Raw genomic sequence first — 13,348 nt, forward strand, 5'->3', positions numbered from 1 at the left:
TAAGCATCTGCCTTTGGCTCAGGGCATGATTCTGGAGTCCCGGGATTGAGTCCCACGTAGGGTTCCCTGCAAGGAGCCTGCTTCTCCCTCCGCCTGTGTTTCTGCCTCTCTCTCTATGTCTGTCATAAATAAATAAATAATTTTTTTTAAAAAAGTCACAAAGATTTATCCCAGTGTTTTCTTCTAAGCATTTTAGAGTTTTATATTTAGACCTGTGTTCCATCTTGAGTTAATTTTTACATGTAGTGTGAAGTAGGTGCCCAACTTCATTATTTCAGATGTTGATATCCAGTTGTCCTCACACCATTTGTTGGAAAGACTTCTTTCCCCACTGAATTGTCTTGGCATTTTTGTCAAAAACCAGTTGACTATAAATGCGAAGGCTTATTTTTTGGTCTCTCAGTTATATTCCACTGACAGACCTGTCTGTCCTGCTGGTACCTCATTGTTTTGATTATTGTAGCTTTGTAATAAATTGGAAAATTGAGAAGTGAGAATCTATCAAATCTGTTCTTTTGCAATATTGTTTTGACTAGAAGCGCCTGGGTGGCTCAGTGGTTGAGCATCTGCCTTCAGTTCAAGTCATGATCCCAGGGTCCTGAGATCAAGTCCCACATCAGGCTCCAGCAAGGAGCCTGCTTCTCCCTCTACCTAGGTCTCTGCCTCTCTCTCCCTCTGTGTCTCTCATGAATAAATAAAATCTTTAAAAAAAAAAAAAAAAAAAGGTTGTTTTGACTATTCTGAGTTCCTTGAATTTCCATGTAAATTTAAGGATCAGCTTGTCAGTTTCTATAAGAAAAGACAATGAGATTCAAATTCAAGATATGGGGATGCCTAGGTGGCTCAGCGGTTGAGCGGCTGCCTTTGGCTCAGGGCATGATCCTGGGGTCCTAGGTTTGAGTCCCACATCAGGCTCCCTGTGTGTGGAGCCTGCTTCTCCCTCTGCCTGTGTCTCTGCCTCTATGTCCTCTCTGTCTATGAATAAATTTAAAAAAATCTTTGGGATGCCTGGGTGGTTCAGTGGTTGAGTGTCGGCCTTTGGCTCAGGTCATGATCCTGGAGTCCTGGGATCGAGTCCCTAATTGGGCTCCTCACAGGGAGCCTGCTTCTCCCTCTGCCTGTGTGTGTCTCTCTCTCTGTATGTGTGTCTCTCATGAATAAGTAAATAAAATCTTTAAAAAAAATCTTTAAAAACAAATTCAAGATATGATTGTATACATCTGTTTGAGAAATACTGCCATCTTATATTTTTTTTAAAGATTTATTTATTTATTTATTCAGAGAGAGCGAGAGAGAGACACAGACACAGGCAGAGGGAGAGGAAGAGGGAGAAGCAGGCCCCATGCAGGGAGCCCGACATGGCGATCCCGGGTCTCCAGGATCACACCTAAACCGCTGCGCCACCGGGGCTGCCCGCCATCTTATAAATATTAAAGTCTTAACAATCCATGAACCTGGCTCTGTCTTTCCATTTATTTAGGTCTTGAGTTCCTTTTAGCAATGTTTTATAGTTTTCAGTGTACCAATTTTATGCTTCTTTTGTTTAATTTATTCCTAAGTATTTTGTTATTTGTATGTTGTTATAAATGGAACTGTTTCCAAATACTATTTTTGGATTGTTCATTGCTAGTGTATGGACATGCAGTTGACTTTTTTATTTTTTAAGATTTTATTTATTTATTCATGAGAGACACACAGAGAGAGAGGCAGAGACATAGCCAGAGGGAAAAGCAAGCTCCTTGGAGGGAGCCTGATGCAGGACTCGATCCTGGGATCCTGAGATCAGGCCCTAAGCTGAAGACAGACACCCAGGCATCCCTGATTTTTTGTATATTGATCTTACATCCTACAGCCTTGGCTGAACACATTGATTAGTTCTGTTCGTGTTTTATATATACTCTCTAGGATTTTCTATATACAAAAGTGTGTCATGAGTAAACAGAGATAGCTTTACTTTTTTTCTTTTCAACTGGATGCCTTTTATTTGTTTTTCTTGTCTAATTGCCCTGACTAGAACCTCCAGTATGAGTAGAAGTAGTGAGCATAGACATCCTGTCTTGTTCCTGATCTGAAAGGGAAAACATCTAGTCTTTAACATTAAGTATGGTGTTAGCTGTGGATTGTATATTGCTTTTATAATAAAAGTTTTTTGAGAATCAAGTTTTTAAAACTCTTCAATATTTTTTTTTTTTTTTTTTTTTTTTTTTTTGCTAAATGGCTGCCTTAGCAAAAATAAAATTTACACCAGTGCTTCTAGATCGTGGTTAAAAAAAAAACAGGTAGGACAGAGTGTAGTAGGGCTTCTTTTTCCATTCTGTGAGGTGGGGATTAGTGTGTCTTCTTTAATTCAAGGATAGGCTCAGTTTAGATTCAGGATGGGTCTATGTGAGATTTGCCTGGTATCTTTATTTTACTGGATTTCATTCCGTGAGTATCTATCTATTGTGTCTGCTGTGTGCCAGGGACTATTCTAATCATTGAGGGGGCAGCAAGGAACAAATCATCCCAGATCTCTGCTCATGTAGTATTTACAGTTTTGAGGATATGCATGTAGGAATTATGGGGCCCATGTTTTGAGTTAGATTGGATCAGTATTTACTAGAACTTTATATAAACCAGGTAGTTGGTTGGCAAACTACAAAATGCGGGATAGCTTTTTTTTTTTTTTTTTTTTTTTTTCAGATTTTATTTATTCATGAGAGACAGACAGAGAGAGGCAGAGACATAGGCAGAGGGAGAAGCAGGCTCCTTGCGGGGAGCCCAATGCAGGACTCCATCCCAGGACTCCGGGATCATGACCTGAACCAAAGGCAGATGCTCAGTCACTGAGCCATGCAGGTGCCCCAGCAGGATAACATATTATGTGAGATTTATGACCACATTTTTTTCTGTTACTTAGAGGAAGAGCTGGCCAATAACATAAACATAATTGTATATACATTATTTTAGCATTTATTGTCACAGAACTTGTCTGCTCTGTTTAAGAGTCCTATGCCAGGCATCTTCAAAACTACCACTATTTTAAAAAAAAAATACTACAGCTTAGTAGGGAGGATGATAGGTAGAGAAGGAAAGCCGAGAGCCAACATTCACTTTATACTATTTGTCTTGCACTGTGATACTTTACCCCTCTTAATCTTCAAAATACCCTTTTAAGGTAGACATCATTACCACGTTTTACTGTGAGGGAGCTGATGCTTAGAAAAGTCAAATAATTTTCCAGATGTCACACCAATGCCATGTACACAATCATGATATAGAATAAGAAGTGTCATAGTAAAAGATTTAATGCAATTTTATAAGAATTATAAAGAAGCGGGCAGCCCGGGTGGCTCAACGGTTTAGCACAGCCTTCAGCTCAGGACATGATCCTGGGGTCCTGGGATTGAGTCCTACGTCAGGCTCCCTGCGTGGAGCCTGCTTCTCCCTCTGCCTGTGTTTCTCTGTCTCTCTTTCTCTCTGTCTCTCATGAATAAATAAAATCTTTTAAAAAAAAAGAATTAAAAAGAAGCAATGATAACTTCTGGTTGGATTCGGAAAGAAAGCCAGCGTGAATTTGAACGACAGAGATGCCAAAGATGCCAAGATATGAGAAATTGCATTCCAGTTTTAGAGAGCCATATATATGTGTTCCATGTGTTCCATATATATGCAGTTCCATGTGTTCTGAATATTTTCTTTGCAGTCGTCAGAGGTTGAAAGCATGAACATCCAGCCTTTGATTGGATAAGATGCCTTGAGGGAGAACTTTGCTTGTCTTGTCTAAGAAGTGTGTCATGTGAATTGCTGCGGGCTGCTGTGAGGAAACAAGCAGGGTGCTGAGAAGGGCCGTTAAGGGCATGTACTGTAAAAGTCACAGACACTGATGGGGACAGACACTTTCTAAGAATATATTTGCTTTGTGTCAGGTCATTCAGACTAAGTGCAGTGAAGTCAGTGAGTTCTGTTCTTGGGAGACTCTGGTGTTGTTGGATGGTTGTCTTTTCCCTGTTCCAGGGCTCTTGATCTTGCTCAGAGCATATGGGAGTTCCTTCTTGGAATTCCTCAGAAACCATGAGGAAGTCAAGCAAGAGCTCTACATCAACAGTCCAAGGTGGTATTCGTCCAGCTCACTTATCCACCAAATTTGGTTCCAAATGGTATTTTCAGAAAATAAAACTTGCCAACACCAAGGAGGTTGTGGGAGAGAAATTACCCCCTGGTGTTTTGAACATCATTACTACCTGCACCTAGAGGAGCAATAGTTCAGAAGTGTGGCTTCAGCAAGCATCTCATTTATAGGGACAAAAACCATAGGAGTTCTCTGGTGCTAAACAGACCTGCGTCCGTCCCTATATAAGCCCTCCCACTTCTTAGCTTTGTGTGAGGCCTTGGGCAAAGTGCTTAGACTGCTTAGCTATTATACTTAGTACTGCCTACCATATGCCCTGACTTATTGAATAATTCAGCTTGGATATTCACATTTTTGTGGGAAATAATAAATAACAATTCTGACATTAATAGTTTTTAAATATTTCTTTTCTACCCCCTCCAGATTTCTCTTTCCTAAATGTCTTGACCAGTGTTCACAAGGTAAGCAATATGTTTTATTTCCTGCTTTTGCATGCCTTTCAAATTCTGTTGTTGTTTTTAAGATTTTATTTATTTACTTGAGAAGGAGAGAGACAGAGGGAGAGTGCATAGGAGGAGGGGGAGGGAGAAGCAGACTCATCACTGAGCAGGGAGCCCAATGTGGGGCACAGTCCCAGAATCCTGGGATCACGACCTGAACCAAAGGCAGATGCTTAATCAAGTAAGCCACCCAGGTGCCCCTCAGATTCTGTTTAGATGCAACAGAGTTTTCTTCACATTCCTTCCTCTCATTCTAAAATCTAAAACAAACAAAATTGGTCCAGGAAAAACTTTGACATCTTTTTCTTTTATCATATTTGATAGGCAGATTTATTCCTGAGTTTGTCTCTTAAGATGATAAGCCCCAAGCTGGGCTTAAGTCTGCCCTGGCCTTCCAACTAATATCAATGGACAGAAAAGGTATTAGATATTCCTAGCTTCTAAATCAACAAGATCTTGATACACCTCTCCTGTCCCATGAGTGCATAGTGTGGTCCAATAGGACCTTCTCCCTTAATCCCCTCCTACACACACTGGAATTTTCCACACCTCCTTGGTAGTGTTTAGAAAAATCCACCCATCCTGTAGGTTATATTCAACCTTGCATTGTCCTCCCATCTGGCAACCCTGCCAGCAGCACTTTTTAGTCATATTAACTATGGTGCCTAGAGACCCAGAATAAATTCTGAATTTCCTGTACTGATGATAAAATGTTCATTGTTGTCAGAAGACCTGGGGTCTGAGCTTCCTGAGCCAGCCCAGCAAGAAGAAATCAGACAGAAGAAAATAACGTGGTGTCCCCAACACAGTTTTACCCTCCTGACCCCATTGCCAGTCCACAGGGAGCGGAGACAACTGAGCATACCAGAGCTATTGTCTTGGGAAACAGCTGAGCTGGGTGCTGCACAGGACGGGAGCCGGGTCACTGGAGGGAGGAATGTATGTTTTGGACTGCTCCGCCAGGGAGTCTCAAGTCCAACTTTTAGAGGTCCTTGTTGCTTTCCCAGAAGCAGAGTAGAACAGAGGTGGCTGGGTCTACCCAAAGTATCCACTCCAGGTAGAGGAAGGAGATTTTTTGGAGGTTGGGGGATTAGGAACTGATGATAGACTAGATATGGGGCATGACTGGAAGAAAGAGGTATCTAGTATGATGAACTGCTTTAAGTTTTGAGGTTGGAAGTTTGGGAAGGTTGGTGGTACCTGTCCTTGAGATAGAAAGCATAGGCAAAAGCATAGACGGATGGGATAACCAAGGATCACTGTCTGGTCCTTGGATGTATGTTTGCAAGTCATGGTCAAAGCTAAGGGTATGGGGCATTAGTCATCCCCTGTCCATCACATGATTATTTCCACCCTAATGCACCTTGGCTTCTTGGCACTTTCTTCCTCAGTGCCCCTTTGTTTTTTTTTGCACACAAAGCACAGATGGTCAGACTGCCCTGGCAGAGAGCCTTGGGGAGGTGCTCTGTCTTCATTGTCTGTGAACCTTAGGCCAATGTTATAGGAGGAAAGCCCTTTTAGGCCAAGACAGACTGGATTCTCTCTGGCATTTGGTAGACAAATTTCATTAACACTACTTACTCAGTGTTTAAAAGCAACTGTGTCAGATTCTGTGCATGTGTAAAGACAGGGATATGATCAGATGGGGGTAGATGACCTTGAGGCCATAGAAGCTGTTTTTCTGAACTCCAAATCACTTGCAGAGTGACAGTGTCTTAGTAATTATCTTACCTTTGCGTCTGGGCCCAAAGGACCCTATGAACTAGTATGACCTGGCTTACCATGGGCATGGGCTATCCAAGGAGGGAAGAAATAAAAGGCAAGTATTTCTTTTATCCTCAGAGATTTGGTGGCTAGCTTGGCGGTGGGATCTGCTACCAGTAGACAAACACTTCATGTCCTGAGGGAACATATTGCCTCCCTTTGCTCCTGTTCATGAGTCATGCTCCCTGATTCATTGCTTTTACAACAAAGGATTGTTTTACAATGAGAAAAGGACTATATTGCAGCCCCAAGATGATGTGTGTTACAGAAATCCAAGGATTAGGAAATAATCTCAGCGCTTAACCAGCAAATAAGACTCAGTATAATGCTGATTTGAAAGAAGAGTGAAGACATTTTACTACCATGTCTTGCTTTTAGAAGTATCTATAGGTAATAAACAAACTGCTTTCTCCTGGGCTTCTTCTAGAAGCCTTTAGCCCATACTAGGACAGTCAGACCTCAGGTGTTTCTCCACTCTAGGGAATGGGCAGGCCAGGCTACCCGCTCACTCACAGCCCAGACTGGTAAGACCTTGGCCGAATATAGGTATCCATTCTTTGATACAGAGCAGAAGGAAGCTCCTGGCCCAAGCAAGATGAAACTGTCCCCGGTGGCCTCTTCACCCTGTGCTCCAGATAACTGCTGTACCTGCCTCGAAGATGGCATTTCCTTTTGGCAGGTGGTAGTTTGCATAGCTGGCCTAAGGAATGCTGAGGATAATCCTTTTGCTTGTTTCCCTATAAAGCAAAGCCCCTTTTCTGTATCTAATTCCTGACCTAGAATCCCAGCCCCACAGGGTTTATCTACATGATACTGATGAGGCAGACAGGACTTTGGGCAAGGTATCCATCAGAAATCCAGACCCCAGCCTTTTTAATGGACAGGACAGTTCTGTGCTTGTGACCCTGGTGCATGCCACTTAAGTTGCCACATTTGCACAAATCTGATTCTCCAGTTTCTTTTGCCCAAGAAGATACGAAACAAGAGTCCTAGGGCCTTTAAAAGTCTTCACTCAGCTTTTACTGATTCCTTGCTGCAAGATCCATCACAACCATTCTTGTCTTCTACTCCTGGCAGTCTCCTAGATCTCTTGCAGGACTCTGGCTCTTGTGTCTGCCACCTCTGGAATGTGCTGAGTCTTCTAGAACCCTGTTTTGCTTCCCCACTGTGCCACATTCTGGGTCTACCCTCCTGAACTTGCCTTACTCTGTTTCCAAAGGCCCCAGTTAGGCCTTGGTGCAGCCATAGGACATGGAGGTCTAGCATTAGGCTCAGCAGGCTCACCCTCGGTGCTTCCCCTACAGCCTCCAGAGTGACATTTCTAAATGGGACTGAGTGCACAGGCACAACCAGTGTCACCTTCATTAGGATCCTTCTCTGACACTGTGGCTGAAGGATAGTACATCTTAATGTTACAGCTTCCGAACAGAAATTTTTAAAATATTTTATTTTTTTAAAATTTTTATTTATTTATGATAGCACACAGTGAGAGAGAGAGAGACAGAGACACAGGCAGAGGGAGAAGCAGGTTCCATGCACCAGGAGCCCGACGTGGGATTCGATCCCGGGTCTCCAGGATCGCGCCCTGGGCCAAAGGCAGGCGCTAAACCGCTGCGCCACCCAGGGATCCCTTTAAAATATTTTAAAACAGAATAAACAAAATGCTGACATATTCTCCATTTGAATTCCTAAGTCTCTGCTGTTACCACAACTAGGTCATATGTGGAGACATTGGGAATAGAGGTTTTGTGTGGGAGAGGCTCATAAGAAAAATGTGATTCTGTATATTCTTATATACTTTCATAGACTATCTGAGAAAGCATACCCCAAATCTGGTTGTCAGTGGTTGCCTCTGGGGAGGAGAACTAGGACTCAGGGTGCCAGAGGAGGGACAAAGAAGCTTGGTTTGAATACCTTTTTGTAGTTTATGAATTTTCTATCAAAAATGTATATATACCAGTAAGTCTTAGAAACCTTTCAGATGGCTGTTTGATGAATGGGATTTGCCCAGACTTAGAAGTGGGAAAAACTCTGGCATGTGAGTACCCACAGCTTAGCTGCTTAGAAGCTGCCCTGGAAATCAGGTTGCATGTATCTTTTATAACACTTGATTCATTTGTTCATTTATTCAGCAAATCTGTATCCAATGCCTGTAGCCAGTCCTGGGAGATTGGGGAAGGCTTCTGGAAGAGGTGCTTTTCAAATTGTCTACAGCCTGAAGGAAGAGTTGAGCCAAAAAAGAGGAGGGGAAAGATGGTTCCAGGCAGAAGGAACAGCAATAGCAAAGGCCTGATGGTGACCAGAGCACACCCAGGGCACTGAGGAAACACAGCATGGCAGATAGATCAGGCAGGCCAAGAAGTTGACAGTCATTGGAACGCATTGAAATATTTTAAGTAGGGAAATGATATGATCAGATTTTGTTTTTTGAAAGAATGCTCTGACTACATTAGTTAGAATGAATTGTAGTAAGAGAAGCCTGAAAGTGCACAGAATCAGCAGTGGCCTGGCAAAGAGACCGGTAGTCTGAATTAGACAAACGGTAGCAGGGGTTTCTTTAGCACTCACCAGGCCTGGAGGAAGACTCAGGTGCCTCCACAGCCCACATTTCGGGAACTGGGCAGCCTTTCACCAAGTGACAGGAGGAGGCAGAGCTGTACTTAGCACTTGGATGTCAAAGAAGACCATTTAGGAAACTCATCCTTGAATCCTGAGAGGTCTCTCAAACACTGTGCAGAGACCTAAGGGCAGCTTAGTAGCTGAGCACTAACAGATACCTGAGAAGAATAGGACCTACATCTCAGAACCAAGGAACTGATAGATACTCAAACTGTCCATAAGCACTTAGGGAGGAGGTTCTGTGCTCAGCAGGTGAGCTGTAAGTCCTGGTGTCTGTGGTCCCAAGCACCTGGTATAACTAACTGTGTGTGTCTTTTCCCCATGGTAACAAGGTTGGCATGAACCTCCAAATCCCTGCTCCCTGATCATGAATGCATCTGGACTGTTTATGAGGTTAGATTCAGTCTTTAGCAATTTTGGAACACTTTTTTCATTAGTATGAGTGGTGAGAGGAAGAAAGTATCATTTACTTCTGCCTCAGACTAGAGGATCCTGGAAGTCACCTTAAATCTAGTGATGGCCACTTGTTTAAACCATGGACTCAGTAGGCTCTTCTGGTGGGAGTCACATGACCTAGCTTCCTGCTGGGAAGCTGTGACACTGTGGCTGAAGATGGTCTATTTTAAAGCTTCCTAACAGAAATTTTTAAAAACTTTAAAATAGAAATGGATTTTGTCAGTCTGAGAAATGGATCCCCCCCAGTGTACATGTAGAGGTCTCATTCTTAGGCCGTTGCTCTGCTGACAGTGAGGATGGTGGTAGTGGTGTTGGCTGTAAGTTGCATTTAATGAGTTCTCACTATCTGTAGGTCCTGTGATAAGCATTTATTGATAACCTGCGGGTATGTGTTATTATTCCCATCTAACAGAGGAGGAAATTTGGCTCAGAGAGAAAGTTGAGCAATTTGCCCCTGATGTCATTCATTAGTAATTAGTGGAACACCACTTCAACTCATGGTCTGCCTGACTCTAAAACCCGTGTTTTAATTTTTACATTATGCTGTCTTTTTACATCTATGAAGAAGATAAATAAGACTGAGAGTCCTTATTTTAAATACCACCTGTGTTATTCATAGGAGCTTTTATAGTTTAGAGAAGGGGAGAGAGCCAGGTGGCATGAGGGAAGGATTGAGATGGTAAGGTAATAGGGAAGGTTTTAATGAAAAAGCAAGCTTTACCAAAATTAAAAAGTTAAAGAGCTTAAGTCAAAAAACAAGGTGCAGAACAGTGTAAGATGGAACTATTTGTGGAAAAAAAAAAGGCATACACACATTTACTTGTGTATACAAAGCACATCCTGGAAGAAGATATCATAATAGTAATTGTCTCCAGGGAAAGGAATAGGTGGCTGGGGAGGAAGGTAATTTATTTATTTTCTTTGTGAACCCTTCTTTACATTGTATGAGTTTTGCCCTCAAAAACTAAATACAGCTATTTGTTTGTTTTTTTATCTACACACTCAACTGAAATAGTATTAGTATAGAGTCCACTATACTGAATATTCATTATTCAGGATCCTACAATTACAAAGTCAAAGTCTGCAATTTAGAGATAACCACTTAGGAACAAATCATTTATAAAAGCTAGTCTCTATTAAAAAAAATTAATGCTGAGAATTTAATCTTAGATATAGAGTTAATGATAATACCCATGAGAATTCTATTACAAAATAGAATATAAACATTGAAAATCTTGAAAACCTATAAATGAAATTCTATTTAATGAATAATAAGGAGGCAGCAGGAGATACTCTCTTTATATCTTCCAAAGTAGGAGATGAATAAAGTTTAGAGTTGTAAAATCATTATAAAGAGTGAAGTATATGGGGGATCCCTGGGTGGCGCAGCGGTTTAGCGCCTGCCTTTGGCCCAGGGCGCGATCCTGGAGACCCGGGATCGAATCCCACGTCGGGCTCCCGGTGCATGGAGCCTGCTTCTCCCTCTGCCTATGTCTCTGCCTCTCTCTCTCTCTATCTCTGTGTGACTATCATAAATAAAAAAAAAATAAAAAATAAACTTAAAAAAAAAAGAGTGAAGTATATTCCTAGTATATAGTTAGTTTTAAAGGTATAAAAGCTTTTACTGGAGGGACTAAAATTACTAATATAACCAATCAGAATATGATGGCAAAGTGGAAAAGAGCACTTTGAGATATACCAGCTTCCTCATCTGTCATGTAGGAAAGCTGATAGGTTTTGTCTAAAAATGACATAAGAAACAGTGATTTAGATCTATCAAAAAGCTATACGAGGTGGGGGCGGGCACCTTGGTGGCTCAATCAATTAAGAGGCCAACTCTTGATTTTTTTTTTTTCCAACCTCGATTTCACCTCAGGTCCTGATCTCCAGGTATCTCCAGGTCATGAGATCAAGCCCCGTGTCCAGCTCTGTGCTCAACCCAGAGTCTGCTTAAGATTCTCTCTCTGTCTCTGGGTGGCTTAGTTAAATGGCCAACTCCAGGTTTCAGCTCAGGCCAGGATTTCAGGGTCCTGGCATGGAGCCCCCATTAGGCTCCATATTCAGCAGGGAGTCTGCTTCAGGATTCTCTATCCCCCACTCTCAGGCATTCTCTCTCTCTCTTTCTCTCTCTCTAAAATGAATTTTTTTTTTAAAGCCTTATCTTAAAAAAAAAAAAAAAAAAGCCTTATCTCTCTCCCTCTGCCCCTACACCTTGCTCTAAGATAAATAAATAAATCTTTTTTTAAAAAGAGAAAGAAGAAAAAACTTTAAATAGTTTATATTTTAAAAGATTGAATCTATAGGGAACCTGGGTGGTTCAGTGGTTGAGTGTCAGCCTGTGGCTCAGGTCGTGATCCTGGGGTACTGAGATCAAGTCCCACATCGGGCTCTTCACAGGGAGCCTGCTTCTCCCTCTGCCTGTGTCTCTGCCTCTCTCTTCTGTGTCTCTAATGAATTAAAAATATTATTTTTAAAAAAGATTGAATCTATAAAAGAGATCTAGCTGCTGGTAAAAGCAACATTATAAGGCTACAATCAGCAAAATCCATACTGTCAGAAATTTACACAGTTTTTCAACAAATAAATTACAAAGAAATGAGACACTGAAGATTAAAGGAAAATTATGAGATATATTAACGAGATACAATGTGTAGACTTTGGTTCCTGGTTTAAAAAATTAACTCTAAGAAAACATTAATGAGACAGAGAAGTTTAAGCATAGGCTATATTTTCTATGTTGGATGTGTTACTTATTAATTTTTTAAAGGGTTCTTATTAAAAAAATAAATAAATAAAGGGTTCTTATTTTATGGAGATATATACTAAAATATTTTTGGATGAAATAATAGGATGTCTAGGATTGACTTCAAAATCATCCAGGGGGAAAAAAGAATCATCCAGGGGGTATGCCTGGATGGCTCAGCAGTTAAGCTCTGCTTTCGTCTCCAGGCGTGATCCTGGAGTTCAGGGATCAAGTCCCACATCAGGCTCCCTGAGGGGAGCCTGCTTCTCCCTCTCTGTGTGTCTCTAATGAATAAATAAATAAAATCTTTTTAAAAAATCATCCAGGGGAAAGGGGAAAAGGCTGGTATATGGTATGAAAGAAATACAGTTAGCTAAGTGTTGTTAATTCTTGAAGCCAAGTAATGGGCACATGGGAATTCATGGTGTTACTTTAAACACTTTTGTGTATTTCTGAAGTTTTCATAATATTAATAAGTGAAGAAAAATAGTTGAATAATAAAAATGTAAGTGATCTTATAGTGGAAATGATGTATATGCTCTGATCATAACTATGTCAAAACAGAAATGAGTATGGAAGAGGTCTTATAATTATGGTGGCATGGTAGGATATGTTAACTTCTCTGATTTCCAGATTCTCTGTAGCATAGGTTTTCCTAAGGGTTGGGAGGGATTGTTACCCACTCCACAATCCCTCATTGTCTGCACCACTCTTCCTTACTGTATGACTATGTGAATATCTGTATTAGCACTTATCTTGGAATTTTGTGTGTGTGTGTGAGTGACTCCTTGGCTGTGCACTCCTTGAGAATCTAATGGTGAGTTCCTGACATGTGGTTAGTGTTTGATAAATGTCTGTGGCCTAAACTGGTAACAGTGTGTAGCACAGGTTCCCAAAGAGGTTAAATATAAGGGATGTAGAAAGGGCCCTTTGATGAAGAAACTCTAAGTGTCAGCTGGAGAGCAGAATTGAGAAAGTAGAGAAGGTTAAGAAGTGAGGCAGCTACAGGGTTGAGGTCATTCACTCCAAGAAGTGGCAGTGATAGGGGTGCGGGTGTTGGGGGTCAGGGGTGTCAACTGGAAGGGATGATCAGGGAGGGAGCAATGGCTCATTTGTGTGAGCCCTCAGCCCCAATCAGGAGTCCAAAGCCTGAAC

The 13,348-nt window shown here is 41.5% G+C and overlaps 1 protein-coding gene across 3 annotated transcripts in view; it reads left to right on the top strand.

The window, feature by feature from the left end:
- The window catches only part of DNAAF9 (dynein axonemal assembly factor 9), a 141,420-nt gene that overhangs the window by 112,570 nt on the left and 15,502 nt on the right, over positions 1-13,348 (top strand). For all 3 annotated transcript variants that reach the window (XM_072800236.1, XM_072800237.1, XM_072800239.1), the window contains exon 29: positions 4,535-4,572. In XM_072800236.1, coding sequence (XP_072656337.1) covers positions 4,535-4,572 — 38 coding nt within the window. The remainder of the gene's footprint in view (positions 1-4,534; positions 4,573-13,348) is intronic.

Source organism: Canis lupus, chromosome 26, assembly GCF_048164855.1.
Source record: "Canis lupus baileyi chromosome 26, mCanLup2.hap1, whole genome shotgun sequence".
NCBI classification, from domain to species: Eukaryota; Metazoa; Chordata; class Mammalia; order Carnivora; family Canidae; genus Canis; species Canis lupus.